A 26,230-nucleotide genomic window follows, 5' to 3' on the forward strand; every position below is an offset into this window, starting at 1 on the left:
GTCGGCTCGAAATGTTGCCACTTCTGGTGGCGACCCTCGTGATGGTGATGTGCGGAGTGACCGGTGAGGAGTTGCGCTGTGAGCGCATAATGGTCAGTGCCTGTCAGAATCTGGTGTATGAGATGACGATCGCGTCAGCACCGGAAACTGCCCTTCAATATCTGGCGCATGGTGCGCCACAGGCTGGTGGCGGTGTCAATTCATCTGCGTCTGCTTCCTCCTCAATGGCGACCGGTCAGGTACGGACGTGGCTTGACGCGGAACGACTGGTAAGTTGAGCACTTGTACCTCATAAGGATCCACAGCTCAGAATAGCCCGCACCAATCAAATACGTCATGCAATCAACCTGGCCGAACACCTATCACAGGACGTGCCAACAAGGAGTTGGATTTAATGCTCGAATATTTATTTTTCAACTGTTAATCTATAAAGTCGAATGTGGTAGTTGTATACCCCTACACAACCTCTAAATGCTACATCCAAATGAGCACTCTGAAAGCTGACAGTTGTCCTCCATTATTTAATGCAATAACACTGCAATAATGATTGAGATCGTGTCGGGTGCCCACATGACGCTGTCTAGACTTGAGATGTTAATTGCGTTATGACCTGTTACTTCAGACACTTCCCACTTTGCATAATTTGCATCGATAAATCATGCAAACAGCGGTGAAGATGTACCGTTTCGTTGCACAGATCTCCTTTTATGTCTTTGCGCCTACGTTTTCCGACATATGTCGACACGGCTTTAAAGATACTTTAAGGACAAAGAATAAAAACGATAATCGCCTCTCCATGGCGGTATGATCCTCACATCTTGTAACCGGCGTTCACTGGTATAAAAAAAATGCACAGCGGGTGTTAATTGTCGAACATATTCCACATCAACGACACGTTGGCGCTCCATTGAGCGTTGGTAGCTCTTACTGACGTTTCACGTTATTTGCATACAACGCGCCGTTCTCTTCTGCCGTCAATGTGCGAATAATCATGCGGTCATTTCCCCAAATTACCCTGATAACACCTCCATTTATGCCTTCTCCGACGGCAATTCGCTGCCAGAATTGTTTTATGGAGCCAAGCGCGACGTCATGCACTTCCAAACCGCTAGCTTCAGCCAGTGGAGAAGCAGCTTTTTGAAAGTCGCACCTTTAAAAGTACCCCGTTCGCCACAAAGCCGCTGGGTTATGGGGTTGGAAAATAAATCACTGTTCAATAACGCAACCTTTGCGGAGGCAGTAATGGACCTTTTTGACACCTTTTCTTTTCCCCGAAAAAAAACGGGATAGCTCAGGAAGACCCGCTCAGGTCGGCGAAACGTCCCAGTCTCCACGACGCAGCTAAATCCGGCTTCCCAAATCAGCTCCACACCCTAATGGACCCGGCCGGAAGCCGGAATGAGCTGCAAAATGGTGCGCAGCTGAAGAGCCCAAAACGCGGGGGAACATCTAGAATCAGGCAGCAACTGCAGCCACCGGGCTCGCAAACCAGTTCCCCGATTAAAGCGCACTAATCGGGACAGAGGTGCCGTGTACGTGGACTAATATGCCCCGAGATGGAAACTTGTCCCCCGCCGGTGGGCAAAAAACGAAAAACGAACCCAATGGCGACGGGGCACGAGCCTCCTCGCAGGTCAATAAAATAAAGCTCCTTAAATCCCCCTTCCAGAACCCCCGCCCTCCCCCCGGGGACTACCTGCCGCTAATGAAGGCAAACTCGCGAAACTTTAATGCACCGGTTAGCATAAGCAATTTCCCGCTCACATTCCCGCGGAAGGGCTACTGTTTAATTTTATTTATTTTTATACTCAATATCGCCGCCAATTCGAACGGCAGCTGGCTGGAAAGCGACCTGGTAAGGAAGAACCCCATTCGAGCTGCCAATTAAATGTCACCAACGGTCTGATGAGGCGCGATCGTAATCGAGTTAACTCCATCGCTCCATCAGAGGAGGGCGTTGAGCGAGCGTGCGTACGTGCGAGGGAGTTGATACTCGATTCTTGGAACCCACCAACTACCGAAGGGAAGATGTCTTAATCGCTGGTGACTGGTGGCGATCCGGGCAGGCTAATTAAATACTTTTTAATAGCGGGAATGGTGCTCACTTAACGACGTGCAACCAGTATCCTTCGGGGTTTAATAATCCGCTAGGACGGGTTTTTATACTCACTCAGTTTGGACATCATTATCTGGTACGGTTATTACTTCGATTCTCATGCTCAGAATCTCTTGGCGTTGACTCCACTAAAAGGCACAAATAATCCTGGCCCGGGTTTTAATGAATATACTTAAATCCTGTGTTAATTTCGCGATGTTCCGAAAGGATATAAAATCCATAGCCCACTGACGATTTAACACACCTAGATACGTTTTATTAACCTAGAAGTTGAAGGGAACCCCCCCCGTAAAGATCTAAATTTGGGATTTTAGCTACTGCAAAAAAACTTTATGACACTATTAACGAGATGTGTTGGATTTATGGCTCGTTTTAATAGTGAAAATATTTTTCCAATTTATCGACAACCTTCTAATAGTACACTCAAAAGCCATCCATGGGGAAACCTATGTTAAATTGAGATTGATGATCTTCGTGTTTTTTTATTCTTACAAATTAGATCAGTCTTCACTTTGATGGTATATTTGACGTCAGAAAATGATGCAATTGACCAAGAACATGATCTACAAAAAATTCTTTGTGGAGAGTTTAGATCAGGATCGATACATCAAACACGGATATGGCAAAAATTCTACGACCTCCAGTACGCTTCCGTCAGAGCTCAACCTCACCAATCATTCGAAGTAGTTCGATTCGATATACGTCCAAGTTCACAACACCACCCAGCCTTTATCGCCCGGCCCGGGCACGCGGTGGTCCATATTTTCCGACATTTACTATGCTCTCTCGATTTCCCTTCGCCTTTTATTTCTCCTCGTCTGTTCCCCTTCTTGCCGGCAGATTTATTTATGCTGCTTTCGTTTATATATAGTTCTTTCTTTCTTTTTTTTTGTTAGCGTGTTCCTCCATCTGCCACAAACCTCAAATTATATTTCCTTCGCTTCCGATCCGCCAGCACCCGCTGGTTCCCATTTTTATCGACCATGCATCGGTCCCTCTTCCCTTGCGGACCACACCCTACACCCCTGCACCTCCCCCCCTTCCACGAGGAGAGTGCAGGAGGGGGAAAAATGGCGGCGAAGATCAAACGAAATCATTAACGTTCGTTAGAGCGGTGGCGAAGAAGGTGTGTGCGCGCACCTGAAGTGTGCTCTTTACTCTCTCTCTCTCTCTCTCTCTCTCTCTCTCTCTCTTTAACCCGTCCATGGTAACGGTGTGTGCGTAATGGCCCGATTCTACGTCTCGCCGGCATGAGCAATCGGTTCCGGTCCAAGCATAACCTCGCGCAACCCTTCCCTCGCGAAAGGGGTCTGTGATTTTCCCTCCCTTCAACCCCCATTCCCACCCTCCACAACCCTTTGTTGCACGGCCCGCCTGATAGTGATGTTAATGCCGTTGTTTATCACCAGCGCCGCCGCCTTTTCGGTGCGGCGAAATCATAAACCTAATTTTATGGTCGCGATTAAGCCGGGGGTTCGAACGACGATATTAAATTCCACTTTACATACATTTTTCTCAACCCCCTTTTCCGCGTGCTCTCGCTGTTCCGCCTCCCGTCCAGCGGGGTTTTTCACCGCCATCTTTTACGGGTGCGGGCGCTTTTCTCGATGGCATGTTTCGCCCTGCTGCTCACCCGGCACGGATTAGGATGGGGCCGCGAAATTTCACATGTGCGCTGCGATGAAGCCGGCCTTTTGGGGCTGCCCGATCGCCTGTAAGCGGCTTACAACCCTGGCATCCGTGGCAAAACCCCTGGCAAACGGGTTTGTTTGCCGCTCAGTTAGCACCTTCTCGAGCCGGCACAAACAACTCCTGCAACTGATCGTGTGTGTTTTCTGTGCGCGGGAAATGTCGGTCGAAAAATTAGCGCTAATCAGCACCAATATTTAATGGCCGATGCCAGCGCAGGTTGGATCTGCTGTGGGACATCGACATCCCTTTTCCCCCCCCCCCCCACCTACTTCCTTTCGTAAGATGTTCGATTCCCAAACATCAAACGTGCCGGGATCTCGCGATGCTGGAGTCTGCAAGACTCAGTCCACAGACCTTCTGAAGGCAGAAGGACAGATCGCGCGGGCCATCTTCAGACATCTCGGGGCGTCTTGAGTTGTTTGCAGTTGTTACTTTTCACACTCCTTATTGCAAGCGGCAATCCTGGCCGGGAAGACGCCGGTGTAATAGAACACGGTGTCCCGGTGTCCAGGGAACGGTGAGCACTTAGGGTCAGCGGATGTGAAAGCACGATTGGCGTGAATTTTCACACCTCTTAGCACCAGTGGACGGATAAGTTTGATCCGCCCGCGCGCACAATGCCGGTCTCTCTAATGGGAACTTCTTAAGAATTCGCGCCATTTAGAGAGTAAAAGAACGTTAGTCTGGTTTTGTTTCGGTCTGAAGAACCAAGCCGCCATGTTGGGTTCACAATCGTAACGTTGTAACAGGAAGATAACTTCATTTTTGGAGCTGTTTTGGATACGCATCAAGTGACTCGTTTAGAGTTTGTTAAACAAGAACTTTGGGAACTCGCCTTCAATGCTCAATCAACCCGGTTCTTGGGTTTAGATCCAAGATTCAGCCATAAAAGACGCAACTTCCCGAGCATGTTGACCACAAACATTGACTCTGGGAGGTGACATAGGCAGAAGAGCGCAAATAACGCTCACGAACCTCGAGGATACTAAGCCGGCTAAGATCGCCACTCGAAGGTGCCATTCCCTGTTGGCGCGCAAAATCTGTGCCTCAAACTTCACTGCCAGCTTCCTCGTCACCTCGGCAACCCACTACCAAGAGCCGCTCGCAAAATCCCCGCGGACGCCATTCGCTATCTTATCACCCGCGACGGAGGACTCGCACCGTTTGATTTGTGCTTCGATTTTGTGCCTTTTTATTTGGTGTGTTTTAGGAGAAGGGGAGAGTGCTGGCGAAGGGTGGCGGGCATATGTTTACCTCTTCGGGCTCGTGTGCTTCTTCTCTTCTTGCTGGCACGCCATTTTTCACAATTCAAGCGTTGCTCCAACGGTCGGCATCGGTACCGACAAAGGGGGATGACTCGGTTCGGTTGACACACAAATGGCAATCGAATGGCTCCTTTTTTTTTGCTTCCCGCCTTATTTAACGACCTTATTCACGCTCTTTTAACATATGCGGTACGTAAAAGGGCACGTTTTCGGGGATGATTTGTGTAATAAAAGTTATCGGTAGTAATATAAACACGATTGGACAATGTCATGGCCGTGCTAAATTTACAGCCGTTTGAGAAATATACATTAAATCCAATGTTTATCTGCATGCAGCTGATTCTGATTTCACTATTAGAGCAATATTACGACACAGCTTGCCCATTTTATGACTGTTTCTTCGTCGTATAGTAAATTTCAAAAGTACTCCAACACCTTCCAATGTATTCGGTGCAGCTTATTCTGCATCAAACTCCACCGAAAGTGGTTTCATCGCTCAAAAAAGGAACTACATTCAATAGGTTAGGCATAACATTTTGAAATAGAAGCGTTCGAAAATCTAATCACACAATTCCAAGCCGCTGGATTCAATCTGGCGTTTGTTTTTCTACTCATTTTTTTGAAGGGGTTTTGTTTTGAAAATCACGGCAAGCGGTGTGTTTGGGGGGCGGGGGGAAATACCCCCTCCCCCTCCTTCGCAACCCCCTCCCGACCCTCTTCCTTCCCTAGCTGTAATGCATAAATCACGCGTGTGTAAAAAGATTGTGAAGGCTTAGGTAAACACAATAAAGCAACATTCGCCCGATACCGCCCGGCCGGCGTGAGCGCTCAAGCGCACAAGGCGGGGTCGTAAACGTATTTCTGGCGCAACCGATATCACTCGCCCTGTGCCGCTTCGTACAGCCGCGGGGGTGCTGCGTGTGCGGAAAGGGGGAAAGGAAGATCAAACCCTTTTTTGCGTCGTCGGGGGGAGTGAAGTTGTTGCGAACCGAAAAAAAGTGAAGCAAATCCGCCAGAAAAATCGGCACAAACTGTCGACGAGAGACGGAAAGAGAGAGAGAAAGAGAGAGCAAGATGGCGCGCGCGCGCGCGAAACCCTCCGTGATCCGTGACGCCATCTAGAACACACACACACACACACGCTCACGTGCGATCGGCCGATCACCTTTTCCTGCTCCTCTCCACATCAAGGGAAAAATTCCCGGCCTGTCGAACCGGCGGAGAAGGAAAGGACGGTTGAAAAACCGGCATCTTTGCCGCGGTTCGCTCAAGTTCTGCTGTCTCGCTCACGCACCCTGCAACCGTGCCCGTCAGGATACGAGACGAGTGCATGCATGTGTGCGAGAGAGAGAGAGAGAGAGAGAGCGAGCGAGTTGTTGGGGGAAAATGTGCCGGAGCGGCGGTTTCCACGCTTTGATCTTTTGATGCCCTCCACCCTCTTCTGCTACCCCCTGCTTTTCCCCTCACGATCCCCCCCCCCCCTCCCACACTCTTGAGCTACCCTTCACGGGGCGTTCGCAAATTGCTTACCTTTTACCGGCTTCCCGCAGACCCCCCCCACCCCACAACCCCCTTCAGCCCTCACTGTCTCGGTATATCGAGCCAGGAAGGAGGGTCGAGTGTGCACTATGGTGCTGGATCGTGACCGCAAGTGGCAATAATGAATGTTGAGAGGGCGATTTTGTTGCAGTGATATTAAGGTTTGTATTTGGAAGGTTTTTTGTGAGGGGTTTTTTTTACCACATCGAAGAAAAGCATAAGGATATGCGTGGAGGTAGCATTTCAACTGTAAGCCTTCAGTTTCTTTATACCTTTAGGTGTTATGTATGAATTGATATCGGGACTTGGGACTTGAGGTACTAAAACTAGCTCAATTCCTAATTTCAGACTAACTTATCGCATCTCCCATCTGCTATGTATAACCGTATCTATCGTTATATGATTAAAACATTTTAGTTCCCATTTATGTACCTCATAAACGACCCATCTAAACGGATACGTAAGGAAAGACTAATGGCCTATGCCTTGAAGCTCTTTATACTCAAGGATCTTTTATAAAATTATAAATTATATTTTTTTTCAATCTTGGAGAACATATGCATTCTTGAAGCCATTGCATTATCAATAATTTCTGTACTTTTTTGAAGTATCAATAATTCTACCAAGCATCAAAATTGTCATGAAAAAAATATTTTTCTCATAAATTCGATCTCGCTGGTGCTCTTAAAGAAATATCACGTTTTAAAATAAGCAATTTGTGGAACTTTAGAAATCAATCTATTTTGTAAATATTGGCTGCCAAAAACCGTCAAGAAGTTATCGTACTAAGTATCGTCCGTAGTAACAATTGTGGAAATGTACTCGTTACCCAAGAACCTCGAGATATCTTCAACTCTGGAGGTGAATTACTTCTTATGCTGCAACATCTCCTCGGTTATTCCACGTTGAAATACAGCGGCATTATTCGATCGTGCATGAAACATTTGCTGGCTGTTTTAGCAACCCATCCGCCATGGCTGGACATTTTGGCAAACCCAAGTTTTGTCCTTTTTCCTTCCAAAAACGTCCCAAAATCCAAGAGCGCCGGCAGCATTACAAGGGAATGGTTTACTTGGCACTTTAGCGATCGTGCCGCTTTGCTCCATGCCTCGTGCACACGCCACAAATGTGTGTATGTGTGCGCGCGTGTGTGTGTGTATTTCCGTGCACTTTTGCGCAGAGCCGTCAAAGACCGGCGGTGGAACATTTCGGCATGCCCGTTTCGCATCCACCTGTCCTTGGGATGCACCCGGGCGGCCATATTCTTTGCCTTCTGTGCGCGCCCTCTAGCAATGGCGTCCAGCCTCCAAAGGGTCACCCCTTTTACGTCACCATTCTTCGGTGGGCCAGCGCGTTTGCCGCCCGGCGTACATTCCAGCTGGGGGCTTCGCTTTTCTTTCTAATGGTTCGCGCGCTTTCCTGCAGCAATTGCGAGGCCACGGACGAGATGCGAGCCAAACCGAGCGTTCCTTTATTATTATGTTGTTTTTATGCTGCCCGTACGAATGCTGCCGATGGTTATTTTCCTTCTTCACTTAGCCCTTCTCTTCTGGCATGAGCTCTCTCTCTCTCTCTCCCTCTCGCTCTCTCTCTCTCTCTCTCTCTCCCTCTCGCTCTCTTTTGCGCTTTCGTTTGATTTTCTTCTACTCCAAGATCCACGGTCCTGAAGCGAATCCGGCGGAATGCTTTGTAGCGTCTCGGTTTTATTCACCCCATTACAAAGTGCTGGGTTGAGCTTCGAGCGAAACTCTCCCCTTCTTCGCGTTCCCCTCCATCTCCCACTTCCTACCCCCCAATGGAAGGATCACCGAGCTGAGCAAGGAGTGGGCTGGAAAGTCCCGAAAAAAAAACACACACACACCACGCAGAGGCGCAAAACAAAAAAAACTGAAGAAATCCACAGCGTGATGTCGAAGATGATGCAGCAGCGATCCTCCCCCTTGGAAAGGGTTGGGAAGAAGGAAGAGCAGGGAGGGGAAGGGGGGGAGGGGGAGGGGGGGGAGTAATAATGATAATGTTGTTCTCCTTTTCGTCCCTTCGTCCTACGCCCTTTCGCGAGGGGTTTCCAGACAAACTCGTGAGCTCGATTGCTGTTGTTTCTTTTATGATCTTCCGGCGAGTGCGCGCGCATTGTGACTGCGTTGCGATCGCTGTATGCGAAGGGAAAACTGTCGGGAAATGGTTTGGGGAAAACCGCTAACCAAAGGGGTTGATATCAGGTGTCCCCAAACCGGGTGGCAAGGGCACTCTAAGCGCGTTACTCGAGGCAAACTTAGAGGCTAAAGTTGATCGGGAAGTTGGATTTTAATTGATCTTTTATTGAACTACTGTATTCTACTGGGTTTGAGAGGGTCGACTCTAATGAAAGTGTCTCGGAATTGATCCGTAATATAATTCACTTCTATCATAGTTTCTTAGGTATGTATAGCTATTATTCCGGATGATCTTCGAACTCTTGGGGATGATTTTAGATGATCTTCTAATTTTATCAAGATGATCATCTGAATGTAAGATTTAGCTTACATGCACCACTCTGACGCGTTACATAGCCCATCAAAACTGCCCCGCTCGACAAAGCGTAGAGAAATTAATTGTCGACTTGAGTTCGACATTTAATAGGTCCCAAAGTACCGTAATTAACGACACAGAGAAATTGCTGCGCTCGCAATTAGCTCAAATAAAAGCATTTACAAAATAATGCGAAAGGTTGCGAATGGACCGGAATGAGCCCCACAAAATACATGGTTGCATTTTCTCACACACACACACACACACACAGACATGTCGCCCTTTGGGAACCTCAAGAGTCCCCACCGATGTATGACACTCATCGATTTGACAGCTGAACGGTTTCCTGAATGCGAGAAGCATTTCCTTTTTTTTTTGTTGCTGCGATATTCGTAGAGGTAGAAGGGGTAGTGAAGGAAGAGGAAGTGGGGAGATCGGGTGGGGGGTGGAGGGGATCTGGTTCACATCGCCCAGCGAGAAGACTGATGAAAAAGGGTCTCCTGCCGCCCCAAAGTCACTTCTTCGTCCATTAAAAGCGCCCCCTAGCGGGAACACGTGTTGGGTGGGTAGCTGAGAGGGGAGCCTCCTCCTACCTCACCTTCCAGGGTTCGGTGGACAGACAGATCAAACGGATCGTACCGCCACCGAACGTACACCCCCCCCCCCTTCTCTCGCCCTTGCTCCTCTTCTGCGGCCCTTTTTGGTGTGATGGCATTTGCGCAACGTTTAATTCTCCGTTCTTCTGGCATTCTTTTTATTTTTTCGGCCCTCCAGCGTGTTCCGTCGCTAATTATCTTTCGACCAGAGAATCGGTCAGAGTCCCAGCATCCACACTCTCACCCCCCCCCCCCTTCACTCCCGGAGCGGGTTCGAAATCTGGGGAGGCGAAAAAAAAAGTTGAACGAGAAAAGATGATGCCCCCAGCCGGCAGCAGAAGTCCGTTTGACCGTTCGGCGATAATTGTTTGTACTACTCAAAAGCAACCGTAGAGGAAAAGAAAAGTACCCCTCTCATCCACTGGGGGGAGGGAGAACAAATAAACAGCGTACGTCGGGGGTTTTCTCGATCCCTTTGAGCTGCAGCATCGAGCATGGTCTCAGAAGGCGGCGATTGCGCTCTTTGAAGCGTTGAGCACTCCGAATCGAGTGCTCCACTGCCTAGCGAGCGTTGTGGGTGTGAAAACATTTGATCAAAGATTTGCGAGCTATAGCACATGTAGTTCAATCGCCGCCACGCTACAGATGGCGTCAAACTTTCAAAGAATCGTTCGTGGTGGCACGGGCTGTTATTCTGCTTCTGGGTGTGCGGAATAACACGCCCGCACAGTGACGTCTGCCGTCGAATACAGCTGCTAAAGCAGGATGCTCTAAGCCTCCAAAAAGGCGGCAAAAAATGGCTCTTTTGTGTTACACAAAAGACAACCAGTGCTGGGAAGATGGGGACAGACAGCGAGTAGGCAGCTGAGACCGACACACAACCGGCGCTAGGCCTTCTTCGACCGGTTAGATTAGAGAGAGTGCTTTTCGAGGTTCGCCTTCGATGCGCGCAAGATAAGACCCCGAAGTGCGCCGCCCTGAAAGTGATGAGGGGGGGGGGGGGGGGGCAGAAACGGTCGCCACCACGGAAGAGAGAGAAGTACACCCTCAAGTTGCAGGAAGAGTGGGGGTGTGTGAAGCTTTCCACCGCGCACCGTAAGTGCTGCTGGAGGAGGATAGGAAGAACAACGAAAAAAAAAAACCACAACCATCAGCAACAGGCATTGATTCACGATCGAATTAATTTATGTGTCGAACTGGGGGCTAACTCGACTCTTGAGTTCGGCACTCAGCTAGTGGGGGAGTTCGTATGAGCCCCCCCTTTTTTAATTCGGCTCTTCGTCGGCGTAAGCCACCTTTCGTGTTCTTCGTGTGTCTTTTTCGTGCTTTGCCGTCTCTTTCTAGCGCGCGCGCGTTCCTGTCCCTGATGGTCGAGAGATACGATCTCACAGCACTTCACACCAACTGCGAGAGATCAAAGCCCGAGCGCGCCAAAAGGTCGAATTTTGGAGCGTTTCATTGCCTTTGATCTGCAGCTATTCTGGGGGTGAGAGAAAAAACAAAAAAGTAGAGAAACAACGTAATACGCTACCAGAAAAGTTTAGCTTCCAATTTTTGTGTAGCCTACGGCAAAGCGAAACGTGGTGGATGCGCAATTTCTGACACTTCGCTAGATCACCCGCTGTCATTCTCTCTCGATCACGGTGTGAAGTGGCGCTGCAGGTACCAACAGCAGGTACCAACATCCCGAACGAACAGACGTTTCGGGTTTGCCATTGAACCTTAACGTATCGGAAGACTAGCGTGAGTCGCTTTTGACGGTGAGGCTGGTCTTTGACGTAACATGCGGCCTTTTGGAAGCCGATCATCACTGAGCTGCTAAATATGCTAAACACCGACTCGTGGACGGCAACGACGATCACCACAAGCCAGCCAGGCACACCAGTTATCGCACCCGAAGCCCAAGTGGCCGCCTCCATTAGGGTTCCGTTTTTCTTTAATATAGCATTTCGTTTCCTTTTCCTTTTTTTTGCTTTTCGCCTTCTTCCCCTGGGGTATGGAATTAATTGGAGAGATAGAGCCACTACGCGTGCTCTGCGCTTTTTGCCTACATCGTCGGGCGCGCTAGTGGTATGTTAAGTGGGGTTCCAACTGGATCGCTCACTCCTGCCAACTTGTGGGACATCCCGGGCTTCCTTTGCGACAAAAACCCTTCCCAACCCAGCTAGAGGCCACCGGAGGGTGTAGCGAATGGATGGGCTGAGGTACACGGCAGGTAATGAAAAGATGAGAGAAACCGCGAGGCACCCAACTAATGGAAAACCATACTATTGCTGATAAGATTACTGCACGTGCGTGTGTGTGAGCCGTTCTTTTTTTCTTTATTTTTGATTTCCCCGTTTTCGGGCTGCTTCCTGGCATCAAAAAAACATGCACACACACACACACGCTGGACATTTGTCTGTCGGGGTGGACTCATAAAAGGGAGAACGAATGGGGTGCATTTTAGCTGGGGTTGAAAAAGACCGCCAAAGGCTGGCCGGGAAGGTTTCAGGAAAAAGTGCATATTCCCTCGAGGAGGAGGGCATGCTGGAGATGGTTTTAATTAAACTACAAAGTGGTCACGAAATCACTGAAGATTATGCTTTAATTCGTTTCCGAAACCGCCGCGGGCTGCGGTGCAAATAATATGCTGTGGAAGAGCTTCAGAAATAGTTTGACATCGTCTCCAATTATTTGGCGAGCCTCCAGCTTTGGTTTGGAAATTCTCGAATGCTCTCAAATCTCTAGAAGTCGCGTAGATATTTAACGTAGCGGAAATGCCAATGCATCATACCGACCATCAGTCGATTCCACGAAACATTGAACGCTCTAAAAAACGCCCCGAGCATCGTCCTTCTTCAGGTTCGACAGTACCTTTTACCTGCCGTTAGCTAATCTTTTTTTTTTCTTTTTTCGCTCGCCTGCCGTTCGTTGTATTAATTGTTTTTCACGTCATTCAAACGCACCCTTCTGACGCCGGTCCGTCACAGTCAGCCTTAAATTTAGCCCACCGATGATCGACTGATCAAGAAGGTAATGAATCTGGAGGTGCGCTAGAAGCGGCCAAGGCGCATTGATTAAAGGAGTTACTCTCTTCTTTTTTTTTGTTACTCGCCAAGAACCTAACAAAAAAACGGTGATCGCTAAGAAATAAGCCATTGTGGAGGGTTTTTAAGTCTTCCCCGAGCGTCTTGACAATGCAAAAATGAAGAACGAGAAAGAGATAGAGAGAGAAAGAGAGAGCTGAAACGAATCGACAACCCCCCTTTAGAAGGGGCGAGAAAATAACCTCTTGGCCAGAATTAATCGCTCCCCCCCCCTCCCTCCCCCATGCCAAAACCCCCTCACGTATGCTCCTCACCGGATCACCTGCGAACAGCTTCGCCCTGATCTCGTCTCATCTCCGGGGGTAGCGCAGCATAAAAGCGACGGAGGGGAAAGGCCGAGCAAAAGCATAAAATGGGTGGAAGCGATGTAAGATCATTATTTTATCTCTTTCATCTTTCTCTGCGGGGCCATTCAGGCGGCAGTACACCGATGAAGAACGGTCGAGCGATGAAGAAGAGAACACCGGCATCTTCGGAGCCCCGGGAGGAATGTAAAGTCAAAAGCAAAAAGCCACAAAACAGAGAACCCCGACGGTTGAGCACGTAAAAGAGCAGACAACAACAAAAAAAGGGCAAAAGGGGGCGATCGCAAGCCGCGGGAAAACCGGTTGGCGCAGAGACCCCCGGACATCCTACCGACCGGGGGAGGTTGGGTGTTATAATAATTGAACTTAATAGACCATCATCTCATCATCATTACACCGCGATCAGCATCTAAAAGGGAAGCATGCAGCCGTGACGAAGACGACGATGGTGGCGGCGTTCGAATGTTCGATCGTCGATCGCCGATGGAAGTTGAGGTTATGTAGGCACGTTTGGTGCCGCGTGCAGAAGAATGTAAGGCGAGCGGTGTGACGGGGTGACGACGACCCGAGGCAGGGGCGGAACGAATTGACACCGAAAGGAAACCCACCGCGGGTGGAAGCGGGTAAGGGATCGATAATCGGATTGACTCGATTCTTCCACAACGTGGACACGCAGGTCCTGCGAGTTATCTGACACGGATATAGCCAAACTGGCGTGTTGGACTGAGGCAGCTGCTATGTCTCTTTATCTCTCTCTCTCTCTCTCTCTCTCTCTCCTCGAGGTTCTTAAGTCACTGGCGAAAAAAAAACGGGGGATGTGTTTGATCCTGAGAAAAGCCGATTTGGACATTCTGGGTCTGAAACGGGTCTATGTCTAAAAGTCATTGATCTCCAAGGATTACATTATTCAAGACCTTCGGAACCACAATTTGCGCAAATGTTCATTACAGTTTGGCAACTTTTAGAGTACTCTAGCGGGTTTGGAGTATTCCAACCTCCTGGTACACAGTTATTTAGCAAGATAAACCTTTCAGATAGCTCCCACAAGAGCTCCCAATCTTTGATTGAAGCAGTCTGTTTTTGTGTTCCGCTCCCCCACAAAAAAAAGCCTCTCGCCGCTAGCCTTCCCGTGACAGGTTTTTCCTCGAGAAAATCCCTCCCCTTCTTCCCCTTCCCCCTCTACCCCTCCCCCCCCCCCTCCTGCCTATCAAGGGACGAGCGGTGGTGGGTGAAGGAGGATTATACCACGGGTCAATGTTTAAAATTCCACTCCATTCGCGCGTGCGGAACGGGTTCGAAAGGATGGGCGGGAGGAGCGGACAACCACTCCGTCAAGGAAGCGGTACGAGGAGACTGGGGATTGGGAAGGGAATATACCGAAGGGAATGATGGAACCAAGATGAAAGAACCTTGCCGCCGCTGTACCAGCATCAGACACGGTCTCGCCGGCACGATGGAAGAAGGCGAAGCGAGAACGAGAAAAAGCGCGCGAGAGAGAGAGAGAGAGAGAGATACACACGCTGCCTGGCATATTACAATCGCACCAGGCAAGATCTGGCTTCTGGGATGCCGTCTCTTTCCTTTGTCGGTTGATGGCGGGGTGGGGTGGTCAGGGAAGAAAGACGCAGGTCGGGAACAGCGAGCATTAAGATGTGCTCAGGAGTGATCGAGCCAGACCTTAAGGGAGGATGTTGGGGTACCAGGGGCAGGGTGTAATAGCATTATTATAATACATCATTCTCCACCGTTCGTGGCGTGCGCATTATAAAAAGACAGATAGAGAGGAAAGATTGCGGCGTTTCTCGACCACCACAACGTCTAGCCAGGTTAGGGTGTGTAGATCAGGTTCGTACGTGTGCGCCGCCATTAGAATGCTCCCCCAAAAAAAAAAGGACAGTCCCCCCGTTCGTCAGTGACAGCGGTGAGTTTTGCTTGTAACTGTCAACTGCACCATGCAATGGTAGGAAGACTAGTCGGAATGGCGCCGTATTAATTTATGAATTCGTGTCACATCACCATGAGCGAGAGTTTAACAGCTATGCTGACCTAATACGCCGTCTAATGGAGCTAATAAATGGCGGCTATTTCACATTGAAACGTCCCTTTTATAGGCCGCACCAATAGCAGCAATGAAACTGCTGCTGGGATGGATGCTCTCACGTACAATCGATGATCTTCCGGTACTTCCGGTAATTTAGCTTTAGTACCGTCTTATGGCTGCATTCTTCCTGCAAACGTTCTGAAGCTCTACCATCTGCCATATCCACCTGTAGATCATATAACTAAGAAGATTGGAGAAGTGACGAACACTCACTCGTTGCGCCATGGATCTATCTCTACTGACATCTTTTAAAACCATTCGCCATGTGATCGTTCTAACGCTTCATCATCTGTCATATCTACTTGCAGATCACCTCACTGCGGCCGATCATCGATTCCGGTTGTTCCAAGCAGGCATTGTTCCTGTTCTGCTCATCACTCTTCCCACTCTGCTCACCGATGGCTCCACGTCCCGTCCACCCGTGTCGCTCCCTGTGCGAACAGGTACGGCGAGATTGTTTCAGTGAACCTCCCCACAGCAAACTCTGGCCAGCCTATCTTGACTGTCGAGCTCTTCCTCAGCCCGAAAAGCACGGGTTGTGTATGCAGGTAACGTACCATTACGTGGTGTGGTCTGATGGAGATTTTGCTAATGTTTCAGAGCTTTCTTTTCTTGCTCCATCCTGCAGGTGCCGTCAGATGCAACGGGAAGTGTGGAGCATCACCATCACGGAGGTAATCCACACTACCACCTGCCATTGGCGACTAATAGTGGAGGTAGTAGTGCTGCTGGTTCGTCGCCTCCGAGCACTGTCACTCACGATTCCATCGAGCCGGTGGTGACCAACACCGGAGGAGGAAGATGGTCCATCTCGAACCTGACATCTCTTCTGCAGCACACCGGTGGTGGGGCCTCTATGATTCCGACAGGAGCCGACGGACCTAGTTGGTCGGATAGGATCAGCTCCATACTGCTGGCAGGTCCGGGGCTGATGCTACCACCAGGTGTAGGAGGTTCGTCCAACACCAACGGTGCTGATCCAACCACCCGGGTGATGTGTCCTGCCAACTACAGCCTCGAGTACGATCGGTGTGTGCCACGGTGTGGACCTACCATAGATGCCTTGTACAGCCAGCGACAGAAGGAGCTGGTGGAGTCGTGGACACTCGTCCTATCGGCAGTATGCTTCATCTTCACGCTCACATCTCTCGTCTCGTTTTGGGCTCGAGCAGTCAAACTCGAGTACCCAGATCGACCGATCCTGTTCATGACCCTCTGCTACAACCTGCTCGGTGTGTGCTATCTTGAGCGCACTATTCTGCATAGTCCTCGCAGGCTAGAGGCCGCTGCTGCCGCTGAACTGCTGCTACTCGACACTTCTGGTTCACCGGTGGGCTCTGCTTCTGTCGCTGCTGCCGCCGCTGCTGCTGCCAACAACCCAGCAGTTCGCTCAGACTGCTCCATCACGTCGCAGTGTTTGGCCTACTACATCCTCAAGCACTACCTGCTGCTGAGCGCTCACACCTGGTGGCTGATTTTTGGGCTCTGCTGGTACCTGAGCACGGCCAAACAGTGGTCCTGTGAGGCTCTCGAACGCAAGTCCGGTCTCTTCCACGTGCTAGCTTGGGTTGTCCCATTTGCCGCCCCGATTGGTGCTCTACTACGTGGCCACATCCAGCGTTTCGAGTTGACCGGCTTTTGCACGGCTCGAGGTTTTACTGAGCTACCCGCACTTTTACTTCTGCTGGCTGGGGCGGCCCTGGTCGCTCTCGCATTAGCTGCCCTCGCTCGATTGCGACTCTGCTGGAACCAACGTGCACCCCATCTGGGTCGGGTCTTTGGACGTGTCCTGATATTCGCCATCTGCTATCTACTGCCGGCGTTAGCTGCTACCATCTGCCTTATGCTGGAGCGAGTCGATCACGTACAGGAACCCTGCCCAACGGGAGATGGAGCGGGATGTCCGGCAGGACCTCGCTTCTCTCTACTCCCGACGGTGTTGCGACTCGGGCTAACGTTGATCGGTGGAGGTTTAGTTGGTGTTTGGCTGTGGTCACGCCATCCTTCTGAAGGTGACACAGGAACCACGAGGAAAAGTCCTCCAGCGCCTTCCCAGCTTCTTATCGGAGCTGGTGGGTTGAAGACCAACAGTGAGGGTAGCACGCGTGTCACCACCAATACCCGCCGGCTGGAAGGTCGACCTTCGTCGATGCGAGTCGACGATCCAGCCGTCATAAGACGAGATGGACCACTGCTCAGTGGCGTTGGTCGCTACAAGGACTCCTCCACCGATCGGAGATCTAGCAGTAGAGCTTCCCGAGCTAACAACGCGTACCGATCGGCCTCCGCAGGTGGTCGACCTACCGACAAGGGGAAGAACAAGCCTCCGAAGTTTTGCTACTCCTATCGACCGTGTGCCGCAGGTGCACTATCGGAGCAGAGTATCGCCCTACGGACACCTCCGGATCTGTCACCTGGATCCTACCGATCAGAGACCGGACCGGGACGTTCACCGTACGCGGTGGGTTCGGGTGGGACGTCCGGTGGTGGGGGCTACGTGCCAGTCCGGGTTCACCGTAGCCTTCGAGCTGTTCCGATGTCGATGATAACGCGCATCTAGAAGGGTATAAGGGTTTCCTGGCGCCAGGCGCTGGCAGATAGGTTCGTGGGCCAGCACACGTGAGAAAAGCTTTAACTAGTGTTTACGAAATGTACGTTTAAACTCGCCGTAATAGCATTAAGAAGGTCCTTTCATTCAAGTCCTCATTCCTGCTGTCGTTCGTCACGGTAGTAAATGTGAGATGGAGTGTCATCGAGAACCGATTGTACAGAGAGGCGAGTAGGTAGTAGTAGTATTTAATTTTGTTAACAACTAAGCCTAGTGATACATGTACAGATTTCCTTCGTCATCGTTAATGCACCCGGGAAAAATCCCACGGGCGGAAAAATTGGTTAAAAAGCCCTTACGCAACACAAGCATACATTAAGGGTGTGTTGTAATAAAGCTAAAACCTAAACAACCACGTCATAAATTGTAGAGAATTGACATCACCATCACAAGTGCCCTTTGGAGATACAAGAACTGATTTCCTGGAATGCGCAGTATTTGGCCATTCTTATCATTCTAATCACTCTAACTCAAGCCGGAACATGTTCAGGTGGAGCCAACGAGAATTACTCTAACAGAATGCGTAAGGGTTCAGTAGATGCGATAGTTTCTTGAGAAGAAACAAAATGAATATCTGCTAAAGAGCAACAAGCTATATGTTGCTAACGGCTATTTGTAAAAAGAGTATACTAAGTGGATGTTGCGCGAATCAGAAGTCAGAGACTGAAATAATAAATCATACAATAAAACGAATTAACGAACAAAATGACCGCTAATATATAAAAAAAGAATGAATTTGTTCCTTGCCCAAGAAAGAAGATACATTTAAATTTTGCTGGGTTGATGTTATGTAACACAGTTAATTACGATAAGTAAGTTTGTTTGTTTGGAGATCATACTATTTTATTTTGTTATCAACAACATTTTCATCCCCTTAAATTTCTGTTGTATTTTATTTGTTTATTTTTATTTATCTAATCCTTTATTCTTTTTTGGGGTGCTCGATAGCCGAAGCGGTACCGTGCGACACAAACACACGTTTGTATCGAATCTCGTCTGAGCCCCTCCCCCTTCCCCCCCCCCTCCACCTTACGCAGGACTGACTATCCAGCTACGAGTATTTAAAAAAGTCATGAAAGCCTTGGCTAAGCATAGCAAGGTAGGCCATGTCATTACGTACGACGTGTTTAATTGAGAACGGGCCATTAAGAAGAAGAAGAATCCTTTATATCTCCTTTACCATTTGTACTGGGCTGAATTTAATCTTTGACCAAACGATAATATCCATTCTACTATTTCGAGAAATAGCAGCATAAAAGCATTTAAATAAAAATATTGCATACGGCATAAAACACACGAGGCTGTAACTTCATCACTCAGAATCCGACGACGGTCGTACGAGAATTTTGCGCCTGCGCTTTTTCTTGGGCTGTTTTCGACGCTCGCGCAGCCGCAATTCAGCCAGCTCGAGTTCCGTCAGCTCCGAATCCACCTGTATCACGGTGTCGTTAATGAACGAACAGTCTTCGTCTCCATATTGGGTGTTAGCAAGCGAACCGCGGTCCTCTTCGACGTCACTAAGAACCGTCGAGCCGGGGCGGGCTTTTAACGCAGGAATTTTGAAGCGACCCCGACCTGCAGGACTACGCACGGATTGTAGATAGACGGCACGTATGTCGACCCCGTTCGGCTCCTCGCCCGAGTCTGTCTCCACGGCCACGAAGCTTAGGAAAGATTCCGTTTCATCTACGGCTCCAACGTCTGCATCGTCACTATGCTCGTCGCCCGATGCGGCGGCTTGGCTGTGGAAAAAGTCTGCCACGGCACGTCTGGCCGGGCGTACCCGTGGTCGCATGTTGCATTTCTGCATACGGGTTAAGAGCGAGGGCGAGGATTGCACCCCTTCCGGTCGGTTTCGGTGCGTTCGTTTCGGTGCGCGTGATGGAACCTAAAACATAATAAAAGTTGCACAAAATTATACCAGAAATTAGAATCTCCAACCACCAGTTACTCACCGAAAAGAATTCATTGTCATCGCTTTCTGCAGCATTGGCATATTTCGAGCACACGTTTGCCTCATTTTGAACAAGAGTATCATTCTCCTCGCAACTGTCCATACTATCGTCCGTACTACATTCAATTCGGTTCCTTCCAGATCGCCTAGTTCTAACGCGGACGACACTCTCGTCCAAACCATCTCCACCGTCACCTGGAATATCAAAAATCGGCGAACTGTGCTGATCTCGGACCTCGCACGGCTGCAGCTCGGTTGTTTCGTCGGATGTTGCCGATGGGCGGGATTGGCATGAGGCGAACGGCAAACTCTCCGACACACCGTCCTCAACCGGGCTGCGAGTTCGCTTTGCGGCATACGAATGGAGCCGGGCAAAGTTTACTTTTGTACGGAAATTAGCTGAGCTACCGGAGATACCGGAACTGACAGCTGAGGGAACGGGCGGCTTTGGCGCATCCGGAAGTTGCGGTGAATTTGTGGCAAAAAAGTAAAGTTCTTCGTCACTGTCGCTGTCGAAGATGGATCCGGGCATACCGAGGTTGATAGTTTTGCTAGAAACCACGGAAGCACGTGTGGCTGAGATACTTGGCTGAATGGAGCACATTGGGAAGGATGAAGTGGAAGGTTTAGAGCCTCCATCCGCCACTCTTTCAACAGCTGTAGCATTCGGTTGTACAACGACATCTTCCGGCTGCTCATCAAACATAACATCGGATTCCATAGCTCGGATATCGTTGAACGATTTGTTCGCCTCGTGTTCGTTTTCAGGAGCGTCGAAAAGCTTCTTAACCATCAACGTAGCTTTACGATTCAATTTTTCATTTGATCTCCTAGCAACAGGAGTATCACAGCCATTTCTTCCAGCACTAGTGCTCGCGATATTCATATCATCACTATCATCGTCCGCAAAGATGTCCTCTAAACTTTCCATCTTGAAAAATTCCAAAACATTCTGGCTCTGAGTGCGCTTTTCTAATTCTCTCGCATCGCCCGTTACGATGGGAGTCCGGATCGTGTCAGAGTTGGGTCGCTTCTTTACGGACCGATTGAAAGCCCGCAACAACGGACTGTTGGCGGGATCTAGCGATGTTAGGTGCTTTTTTCTAGCTTTCTTCGCGGACACAAACGACTTTTTACACCCACTAAGCGAGGGATTCTTCGCACTGGCTTGATTCAGGACCGTCGTGAGGTCATTCGCGTTCGAATTTGATCGACCAGGTGCGCATTCAACGGCTGCTGGAAAGTCAGATAAGTCAGATAAAAAGAGTGTGGTGTTGAATAAATTAGAGCTGGATGCATTATTTGTCGCAGGTAAGATCATACTATCTTGCGCGGGTGATTCTCTTCCTGTCTGGTCAGACCGTCGCGGCTTTTCGTAAGGAACCAACTGGGGAAAATCGAGAGTATCATCCGCGCATGGCTCAGATGGCGCTGAGGATTTGCTTGGTGAATCCGGCAGAAGTCGCAAAAGCTGCTCGCTTACGGTTGGATGTAACTTTCGCGCTAAAATCTGCCTCATCGTGGGAATGTCCATCAGTTGCTGTCGATTGATGAACTTCTGCCGCCGCAGCATGTCGTAATGGCGCACGAGCGGTTGGACACGCTTGGCGATTGCAGCCTCCACATCCGATAGGCCCATTCGAAGCGATTGGTCTATGGGAATCGCGGGTTTCTTGCTGGATCGATCGGGCACGTGATCATCAGTACGGCTGATATTGGGCGACTTCGCGGAGAAAAGCTCACTCTCGCTTGCATCTAGGTCATCTTCCTGGCCGTGCTGCTGGCGCCGAAAAAACTGCCGCACATCTTGCGGTACATTACTTGTGGCAATTTTGCGTCGCTTTTGTGGCGATTTCTTGACACTGGTCGAATTCTGCGCCATCGACGTTCGTGTTCTCTTTCGCTTGCTTCTTCGCCCCGACTCTGCCACCGGCGAGTCGTCACTTGATTCCGTTCCGTGATCACTCGCCCGATCCTTTGCGCTCTCTTCCGGTATTTTAATGAACATTTCAACGCACTTCGGCGCAAACTCGCACGGTACGAGGTTTGGCGAGTGACGGTAAAGCACGCGCATTATATCCTTGCTTTTGGCGAGCTGCTGGTTTATCTTATCCTTCGATACCATTACTTGCTTCAACGTATCGTGCTCTTCGCCTTCGGTAACGAGCATCAGCACCCGGCCAATACGCTGCCGGCCAGTTCGTCCAATACGTTGCACAAATCGGGTCGGGTTTTTTGCAATATCGAAACAGACGATTAGATCTACCTCGCCGACATCGATGCCTTCCTCGGCGACACACGTGGCGATTAATGTATTTACTGCACCGGTACGGAACTGCCGCATGGCGGCAATCTGTTCGTGTTGCGTCACGGCGCGAATTCCGGTCGTGCCTCCTTGTCCTAGTGATGGAAAATGTTGTTAACGTATAAACGGAGGGCTTAGTTTATTGTAATTTAAAAATCTTTTATAACAATTTAAGCATTTACCCAAAAGGGATTATGCTAAGTTATAAATGATGGAAAATAAACTGCTGTTTGAATACAATATAACCTTGCATGCATTTGTCTTACCTACAATACATCTAGCGCGAATCAGCGGTTCATTTTGACTTAATATGCGCTGGATCATTGCAACCGAATCGCGATATTCACAAAACACTATGGCCTTCGAGTCTGGTTGTTCCTTGAAGAACGTCATCAGTTGCTTTTCCAACAAACGATACTTAGGATGGCCAAAATCCACATCATCATTACCAGTCAAACAGCTTACATCCCCATCCGAAGGGTAGTACTGCTCGCGCAACTGATACAAAAACGTTTTTATCTGAGGATCCATTGCGACGAAGTACTTCTCCTGGTGGTTCTGCTGAGCTGCACCGCCTCCACCATCGGTAAAGTAGTTAAGAAATGCCCGAATACCGTGTCTGACGAGCAGGCTGAGCGCATGGTACATGCTGATGCACACGCTGAAATCGGAAATGATGTTACTATGGTTGGGATGCCGTTGCATGAGCGCATTGGTACGATAGCGCTTCTGTTCCATGATGAACAAGCCCGGAGACAGGACATTGGGGTACCGCGAAAAAACTTTTGCCTCAAGCAACCGGCGCAGGTATGGATCCACGAGCATAAGCAGCTGCTCACGTATCTGCTGTATCGTGCTGCTCAACGGAATCACGATAGTGCGCACATCCCTCCGGAAGGTGTACGGCTTCACGTCTATCGAGTTGTCCCACCGAACCTCGATGTGGGAGATGAGCAGGTTACGGATTACCTCTCCTACGTCCTCGAGTGTACGGCCTGGCGTCGCCGAGAGGGCCAACACGCGGAAGTGTCGGTTACGCTCGATGATCGTTTTCAGGACCTCCGTGTACGCATATCGTCCTTTTGCTTTGTGCGCCTCGTCAACCACGATGAGCCGCACCTTTTCGGCGGGAAAGCCCTGTTCGGGGTTCTTCAAATCGGCCATCACGACCTGAGGTGTTGCGTAGAAAACGCGCTTCGACTGCCATATCGAGAAGCGATTCTTTCGCTGCTGCTTGCCAGTAATTTCGGCTGTGTCCGACTTGGGAATGCCCATGATGTGATAGCATGCCTCGATCTGCTGGCTTACAAGCGGGCGTGTTGGAGCCATGAAAATTACCTTGCCGGTCGGATACCAACGGTAGATGTTGTACATCACTACGGCGGCTATGAACGTTTTGCCTAAACCGGTGGGAAGCACGACCAGCGTGTTTTTGAACAGGGCTGCCTTCGTGATGTTAAATTGATACTGCCGCATGGGATAGTTCGTGGGGTAGATCCAGCTATCGCCGGCGTTATTATCAAATCCATCGTATTGGTTGCTTTTGCGGAGATGCAAGGCATCTTGTTGCGGACCGTACGGATTATCTAGCAAGTCCAGCAAGCTCTTATCCAGCTGATTGAACTCATCATCGTCGAAAAGGTCTTTTTCCAACGAAGCATCGCGTAGCGAGTTGCTGCTCACGTTAGGAACGTCGGATGAATTCTCGATGTCGCTTTGGTGCTTTCCATCCGAACGATTTTCCATTTTTGTTTCAGATTTTTCCTCCGGTACCACCTGTAATGTTCAGCTAATGGATTAGTATACGACAACGAGAAGCATTTAGGAACTGTACTCAACGGCAACGAAACTGGATTCAACGACAACTAGATGATGCGCTAGTCACACTGAACATGGACCTTAATGCACTACAAGAAATACGATGGCTAAGGAATGGTGTGCGTAGTAGAATGCTAGTGGTGGAAAACGGTACCATATGTACTACAGCTGCCACGACCGCCCCTGTAATCCAATAAACAATATGTTAACTAGTAAATAAACAGACACGGTTTTATCGACACTACGAAGCTAGACGGAAGGTTTAACCGTATAAACGAAAAACGAAGTAGTGCCTTCTATGTTATCATACATCTTCTTCTTCATTACTAAAGGTTTAAAACGGTACGATGTTTGCTGTGATTGTTTTGGTACAATTTCTGTTTATGACATAAAATGACAGCTGCTGCTCATGTCAGCTCCTCTTTGCTGGTCACATAACTATGTGTAGCTATAAAATAATCTGCAAAAAGTTAATGCAGTATAAATCGTTGTAGAGCACAGCATAATTCAATTATCGAAATTGATGCAAAAGCATTTGCTTAAGAACTATTTTCTCTCGAACTTCCCTTCGCCATTGTTGCCTTCCCTTTGTATAACAAAACAATAATTAAACTAAAAATAGATTATACGCTTTCAAAATTGTATATCATCTGTGATTCATTCCAAATAGTTGTTATTATGCAACAAAAATCATTTCACAATGTTTCAAATCATTATTACGTATCGTAAATATTTGCTTTGAAATCTTCTTTTCATTTGTAAAATTCCTCTCATGAATTATTTAGCTAAAATCTTTGAATAGCTTCTAATTTTAAACCGCCCCTGTTCTTCCGTTGGATAGCTTTTAAATTAAGAAGAACCTCTTCCGATCACATGTTACTTCCAATAATTTAGAAACCAATTTTATCCAATGCAACGCAACGAAAAAACGTTACCAGCTTCAAGAGTAATTGAACAATATCATGATTGTTTTCTATAGATAAATGATTTGAATCATTACGTCAGTTGCTCTTTGAAGATATACTTTCCAGCAGATTTGATACTAAGTTTCCTTCTAACATTCTCCTAATAGGTCCAATAATATCGTTGCAAAGGAGATTGTTTCATATCACTTTAAAAATTAACTTGTAACATACTACATTGGATTCATGGCAAATAAGCAGATGTTAACAAATCATTAAATTATGAAGCACGCATTAAGATACGGTCTACAATTTTATTTCGAAGGACAAGCCGAAACAACAAAGAAAAAAGCAGTGGTTACTTATTTGCGATACCACATTTGCAGGGTCTTCATGCGCTTGACCTTCTTCTGCAACTGAAGAACACCGTACAGCAGTGCCTCAGCTGTTGGAGGGCATCCTGGCACGTAAATATCGACAGGTATGATACGGTCGCAACCGCGCACAACCGAATACGAGTAGTGATAATAGCCACCACCGTTGGCACAGCTGCCCATCGAGATGACCCATCGCGGTTCTGGCATTTGGTCGTATACCTTTCGAAGAGCGGGGGCCATTTTGTTCGTCAATGTTCCGGCAACGATGATAACATCAGCTTGACGGGGTGACGCTCGAAATACTACACCAAATCGATCCATGTCGTACCGCGGAGCGGCGATGTGCATCATCTCCACCGCACAGCAAGCCAGGCCGAATGTTAGCGGCCAAATGGAGCCTTTGCGACCCCAGTTCAATACATCATCTAAGCGAGCGACAGTCCAATCGGCCCAGTTCGATTGTTTGGTTCCGAATGGGGAGTATGGAAGCTTTTCCGGTTTGTCTTTCTCAACTACCGGAAGAGTAGCCTTTGATCGTAGAATTTGTGCGGCACCGTTGCTTGCTGGCAACAACAGTGCCTTCGTCAACAGGGGACGAACGGCCAACATGACGATTTTGGAATTCCCTTTCTAGCGCAGGTTGGTCTAAAATGAAAAAGGATTCAATTATTACGCTCGAAGATTGATTTGCAATAAAGACAATTTTCCATACTTTTTCACAGAAATGCTTCAGAACTGATTCTGGCTGACAGGATACTTTTTACATAAGCTGGCAAAAGACGAGAAAAAAACAACACACTTTGACATCTAAACCAAGTTGACTACAGTCGAGCTGCACTGACAGCGAGATATCACGATTGAACAATAATGAAAACCGTGTTGTATATTAAAAAATATTCGGAAATAAGAAATAAGAGAGTAAGTAAAGAAATAACTATTTGTAGTGAAATATTTTGCTCATAAAATGTCTGTAAAGAACATACAAAAGCACTAATAGACATCTTCGTTTATGAGCACGCAATTGTTGTTGTTACCGTAGCATACCAAACCTTGTT

General features: G+C 48.5%; 3 protein-coding genes across 3 annotated transcripts; 1 reads left to right on the forward strand and 2 right to left on the reverse strand.

Moving 5' to 3' along the window:
- The first annotated feature begins 41 nt into the window (after positions 1-41).
- Positions 42-18,476, forward strand: LOC128728612 (frizzled-3). The gene is made up of 3 exons (XM_053822240.1): positions 42-269; positions 15,520-15,759; positions 15,840-18,476. The coding sequence occupies exons 1-3, from the start codon at positions 42-44 to the stop codon at positions 17,769-17,771; spliced, it is 2,400 nt and encodes a 799-aa protein (XP_053678215.1). The 3' UTR covers positions 17,772-18,476.
- Positions 18,477-18,850: 374 nt separating this feature from the next.
- On the reverse strand, positions 18,851-23,824 carry LOC128728613 (Fanconi anemia group M protein homolog). Its single transcript, XM_053822243.1, has 4 exons — positions 22,345-23,824; positions 21,097-22,173; positions 19,775-21,006; positions 18,851-19,707 (listed from the first exon to the last, which is right to left on the reverse strand). The coding sequence occupies exons 1-4, from the start codon at positions 23,822-23,824 to the stop codon at positions 19,132-19,134; spliced, it is 4,365 nt and encodes a 1,454-aa protein (XP_053678218.1). The 3' UTR covers positions 18,851-19,131.
- A 1,333-nt stretch (positions 23,825-25,157) lies between these two features.
- Positions 25,158-25,927, reverse strand: LOC128728668 (NADH-quinone oxidoreductase subunit B 2). The gene is made up of 2 exons (XM_053822302.1): positions 25,888-25,927; positions 25,158-25,820 (listed from the first exon to the last, which is right to left on the reverse strand). The coding sequence occupies exon 2, from the start codon at positions 25,782-25,784 to the stop codon at positions 25,161-25,163; it is 624 nt and encodes a 207-aa protein (XP_053678277.1). The 5' UTR covers positions 25,785-25,820; positions 25,888-25,927; the 3' UTR covers positions 25,158-25,160.
- Between the last annotated feature and the right edge of the window lie 303 nt (positions 25,928-26,230).

This window comes from Anopheles nili, chromosome X (assembly GCF_943737925.1).
Source record: "Anopheles nili chromosome X, idAnoNiliSN_F5_01, whole genome shotgun sequence".
In the NCBI taxonomy this organism is placed as follows: Eukaryota; Metazoa; Arthropoda; class Insecta; order Diptera; family Culicidae; genus Anopheles; species Anopheles nili.

Bases quoted from the DNA above. Each gene is read 5' to 3' on its own strand.
- LOC128728613 (XM_053822243.1), bottom strand. From the start codon at position 23,824: ATGGAAAATCGTTCGGATGGAAAGCACCAAAGCGACATCGAGAATTCA. The intron at 22,174-22,344 runs GTAAGACAAATG...TTCCATCACTAG, and splicing joins TCGCGCTAGATGTATTGTAG to GACAAGGAGGCACGACCGGA. The intron at 19,708-19,774 runs GTGAGTAACTGG...ATTATGTTTTAG, and splicing joins ATGACAATGAATTCTTTTCG to GTTCCATCACGCGCACCGAA.
- LOC128728612 (XM_053822240.1), top strand. From the start codon at position 42: ATGGTGATGTGCGGAGTGACCGGTGAGGAGTTGCGCTGTGAGCGCATA. The intron at 270-15,519 runs GTAAGTTGAGCA...ATCTACTTGCAG, and splicing joins GGCTTGACGCGGAACGACTG to ATCACCTCACTGCGGCCGAT. The intron at 15,760-15,839 runs GTAACGTACCAT...TCCATCCTGCAG, and splicing joins AGCACGGGTTGTGTATGCAG to GTGCCGTCAGATGCAACGGG.
- LOC128728668 (XM_053822302.1), bottom strand. From the start codon at position 25,784: ATGTTGGCCGTTCGTCCCCTGTTGACGAAGGCACTGTTGTTGCCAGCA.